We start from the raw sequence: 4,357 nt of genomic DNA, 5'->3' as shown, positions 1-4,357 counted from the left end.
GGTCAACCGAGTTTCGTTGGTCAAGGACTTAGGAGTATGGCTCGATAGTGGACTTACCTTATCGTCCCATGTAGATTCTACGGTTGCCAGAGCCCTGAAAACACTGGGTAGCCTTAAACGTATTGCTCGTGACGGCTCGGATCCATATGGAACGTATCGAACGGGTGCAGAAATCTTTCACCAGGTTTGCGGTTGGCAACATGCTTGGTAGATCCACTAGCTCCCTGCCCGATTATGGTGTCTAGGTGTCAGCTGCTCGGCCCTCGGACACTCTTGAGGTCCGTTGTTCCCACTCCCAAACCATAGTTGTCGCCTCCCTCTTGCTCGATCGTATAGATACCCCTTCTCTGCTCCATCCCATTCTATGTTCCCCTACCGTTCGCCTTCGTATTCGTCCGCCTCTAATAATACCAAGACACCGTACCTCGATTGATCGTAACGACCCGTTCTTGCGTGCACTTCGTTCCCCTCTAAATTTAGCATTAACTAGTTTTAAGTAGATTGTACAGGGTGTGCGAGCTAAATTTGACACCTGGCCTTTGGGTGTATATCTCAGGGTTGAGTTGACGTATCGAAATGATTGATATGTCATTCGATTGCTAAAAGTTGTGCGAACAAGTGTAAAAAATGTCTAGCTCCGTAAATATGTGGAACCCGTCCGAATTGTACAAGCGCGTTACGTGTGTTATGATGGTTCGTGCCGGCCATACGAATGCCAAAATTCGGAAGGCGGCGATGTGTTCGCTGAACACCGTAAAAACAATACGCGTACAGCTCGAGGAGTGTGGTGAAGACGTGGATAGTGTTATTGTTCGCAAAGAGCATAGCAGGCGGTCGGATTGTGTGCGGACCGACGCGTTCCTGGCCGGATTGCAGCAGCGGGCGACGGCCGATCCCGGCGTCGGCATTCGGGCCCTGGCGCGAGACGTTGGCGTGGCCCCGAGCACCGTCAAGGTGGCGTTAAATGAGGACCTGCGGTACGCGTCGTACAAGCGACGTAGGGGACAGCTCATAACAGCAAAAACAAGCGAAAAGCGGCTTGCCAACGCTAAGCGCTTGCTGAGCTGGCTTACGACCGATACACCAGCACTGACGTTTGGCCACCCAGCTCCCCTGACCTTAATCCTATGGATTACTTTGTGTGGGGCACAGTTGAGCGGGACACCAACAGGGCGTCCTGCAATACCAAAGCGGAGCTGGTGGCCAGAATAAAGGCCGTGTTTGCTGTTATCTCGAACACCCTGTAAGTTCGTATGTGTAGCCAGCAGGCAGACTATACGTAGTTATAAATAAATACATAAATCTTATAACATGCAATACATTTTGGATATAGTCGGTTGAGAGCAAAATTCTGACAATCTTTTTTTTGAGGTCGTGAAGGACGGCCTGACCCGTATTGCCGATTCTGACACTCTCGTATCATCACAAGTCAAACAAACCCTGCTTTATGAGACCATACGCCACACAGACACTGTCGAAACGAAGCCGCCGAGAAGTGTGTCACAGAGCTACCGCAAGAGAAACACTAGGATTCCGGGAGGCTTTCCGGATATGGAATCGAAAGCTATTGACAAAGTGAACAGCTGTTTCGACGTTTTTATTTTTCGCCGGCCCATATCCCGTTTCCTACAAACTTGCAGTTCGATCAGCACGGTTGCATCCCTAATCGCCCTGGAATCGAGCATCATTTAAGGTTTAAGGCTTTTCTGGTAGACGCAATCAATAAAGATCCGCAAATAGAATGATTAGAATGATGTCGCTGCTCATTCACAAGAAGTCTGTCTGGCGAAATATTCTGGCCCACCTGTGTCAACAATGGTGCTCGAATTCGCCATACCCCATGCACGAAACTCCAGCACCGTGGCGTTATTGTTAGGTGATACACGGTACGACCTGACGGGGCAGGACAATGCCGGTCAGTGGGAGCTTTCGCAGTTTGTTCGCGTGTGTGGCGTTGCTCTGTACCGTTGGTTTCGGTGCTGAAGAGCAGCGATCGGGGCGCATTGTTGGAGGACGCAATGCGGACATCAAAGATCATCCGCATATGCTGCTGCTGCGCAAAAATGGATACGCTACTTGTGGGGCGGTGGTGATAGGCGCCAAGTATGCTCTCACGGCCGCCCACTGTGTGTATCCGGCGTCGAACACAAGCACGGTAAGGAGCTGGGTTGAAGATAGCATGGCGAACTGTGTGATTACAATGCTAGTGCTTGATCAGATTTCTTTACATGGCGGTAGTACAACACAAACCGGACCGAGCGTACAGTTCGCCGTGGAACGCTTTATGGTGCATCCCAAGTACTCGGAAAGTGGCAACGACAATGATATAGCGATCATAGAGATTAGCGACGAGTTTAGTGACTATCGGAATGTGCAACCTATCGCGCTCCAGGACATCGAACCGTCGACCTTGGCTGGGGCTTGTAACGTTACCGGTTGGGGTGTTACCAACACCAGAACGTACGCCGTATCGAACACACTGCAAGTTGGCACACTACAGCTCATCTCACCGAGAACCTGTCGGCTACAGTGGCATCCCAGTACCGTCACCGTGAAGTAAGCGGTTGCTGGTGTCGAAAGCAGTACGAAGCATCGTTTGACTAATGGACAACCTTTTTCTCTTTGCCGGCACAGCATGATCTGCGCGCGAGGTGAAGCTGCTGATGCGTGTGCGGGAGACAGTGGCGGGCCGCTGGTTTGTGGCGATCGGTTGTACGGTCTCGTGTCTTGGGGTACGATGCGCTGTGATAGAACCAAGCCTGCGGTGTTCACCAAAATATTTGCTAGCGGCATACGAGCATTTATCAAGGTCAATAGTGGCATTTAATACACGGTGTGCAGAGATAATTTTACAACACAGAAAAAAAGAGGCAGTAAATAAACCTGCTGGTTGAGAAGAAGAAATGAACGGGCGTACATCAATTTCGCGGAAGCTGCATAGCAATTGAATAAACATTTCGCAGCCGGGTTAGCTGTCCGCTTCCAGGAAGCTCGATCCATGGCTACAGCTGTTCACTTCCGATTAAGTCTAGCTTCAGTCAAGGGGGGAGTTGGTTTGAACCACTGCACATTTCTCCCGGGCGGTGTCACGGAGTGTATAGTTTGTTGATGGGTCTTAGGTTAAGTTGGATCGAATCCTCTGCGAACTAGACATACTGCAGGTCATCCCACGAGGATTTCAGCGGACGGCGAAACTATTACATTCTTGTTAGACTGTCCACGTAAATAGACGAGGATTTCTGCAGAAGGTCAAGAACGAGAAGTGCGTCGAGTAAATAAGTCCCAACAAGTTAACAACAGCAGGACACATATAAGAAATGTAAACAAAACTATCGGACAGGATTCGAAACGACAAATCAGTCACCGATCAAAGTATGCGGCTGCGATCTTCCGTTTATCATCTATCAATGCACTTGATAGCTTCAAAAGCACCCAAACCCATGCTTGGAGTAACTAGCTGGAAGTCAAGCCGTGAGGCAGGAATATCTATCCATGAAGACGCTGTTGGAGAAGAACGCTTGACGCAAGACCATGGTTGGTGGAGTCCGCTACGTATCAGTCATCTTCGCGGAATGTAGGTGCACGATAGAGGTCGGGCTACAAATACCCTTAAAAGGCGCGATAGATTGACGTGAGAGATTAAAAACTCTCCAGGACCCTAGGCGAGATCCTTCTTCGTCCTCTGGAATAAATGCTAATGATCTGTGCATGGTTTGAAGGCTTTCCCTGTGGGAACATTCATAGCGAAGCTTAACCATCAAGCTTGGAGGAGTATTGTTGACCGGGAGCTGTCTGGAGCTATCAGGTAGGATCACCTTGAAATCCAACACCCTTCCAGTGGAGGGAATACAATTAGTTGCTGAGCAAGTGTTGTTAGCGACACACACACACACTGGGTCTCGTCTTAAGGGCCTTGAGTTTAACATAAGGCAGCATACATAGACAATACACTAAGAGACGAATGAACTCTTCTGCTTCCTTTCTGAGAGGTAATCGCTCCGTACTACTAGGTAGTTCAGCTTCTGGGGTCTTACTAATTAACTTCCCTGGTGTGCGAATGCAACGCTCAACTGCTCAACAGTCTCTTATTATCGATACTCCTTTCTATGTTCGTTCCTATTTTATCGCTTATCTCCTCTCGAATGAGCTGGATGCTCCTGCGCTTCGCTACTTGATTTTATACTCCATGCCTACTTGTAGTGCTCATGCAATGGCCAGAATGACCCTTTCCCACACCCAGAATGACAAGGAGACTCGGTCCATGACTGCGCTCCTGTACGCCTCGTGTCGAACGGATCGCTGGCGAGCACCTTACTGGTAGGGCATGAGTCCGGCACCCTCATCAAGTGCTCTTACC

General features: G+C 49.5%; 1 protein-coding gene across 1 annotated transcript; it reads left to right on the top strand.

Moving 5' to 3' along the window:
* The first annotated feature begins 1,227 nt into the window (after window positions 1–1,227).
* On the top strand, window positions 1,228–2,842 carry LOC118503430 (complement factor D-like). Its single transcript, XM_036036672.1, has 4 exons — window positions 1,228–1,243; window positions 1,372–2,155; window positions 2,219–2,556; window positions 2,635–2,842. The coding sequence occupies exons 2-4, from the start codon at window positions 1,910–1,912 to the stop codon at window positions 2,825–2,827; spliced, it is 777 nt and encodes a 258-aa protein (XP_035892565.1). The 5' UTR covers window positions 1,228–1,243; window positions 1,372–1,909; the 3' UTR covers window positions 2,828–2,842.
* The last annotated feature ends 1,515 nt before the right edge of the window (window positions 2,843–4,357 follow it).

The sequence above is a fragment of the Anopheles stephensi genome, chromosome 2 (genome assembly GCF_013141755.1).
Source record: "Anopheles stephensi strain Indian chromosome 2, UCI_ANSTEP_V1.0, whole genome shotgun sequence".
Lineage (NCBI taxonomy): Eukaryota > Metazoa > Arthropoda > Insecta > Diptera > Culicidae > Anopheles > Anopheles stephensi.
This window is presented reverse-complemented; position numbering and strand designations above follow the sequence as displayed.

Excerpts from the sequence above, each read along its gene's own strand:
- LOC118503430 (XM_036036672.1), top strand. The coding sequence starts at position 1,910 with ATGCCGGTCAGTGGGAGCTTTCGCAGTTTGTTCGCGTGTGTGGCGTTG. Across the intron at positions 2,156-2,218 it reads CGGCGTCGAACACAAGCACG|ATTTCTTTACATGGCGGTAG; the intron begins GTAAGGAGCTGG and ends GTGCTTGATCAG. Across the intron at positions 2,557-2,634 it reads CCCAGTACCGTCACCGTGAA|CATGATCTGCGCGCGAGGTG; the intron begins GTAAGCGGTTGC and ends TTGCCGGCACAG.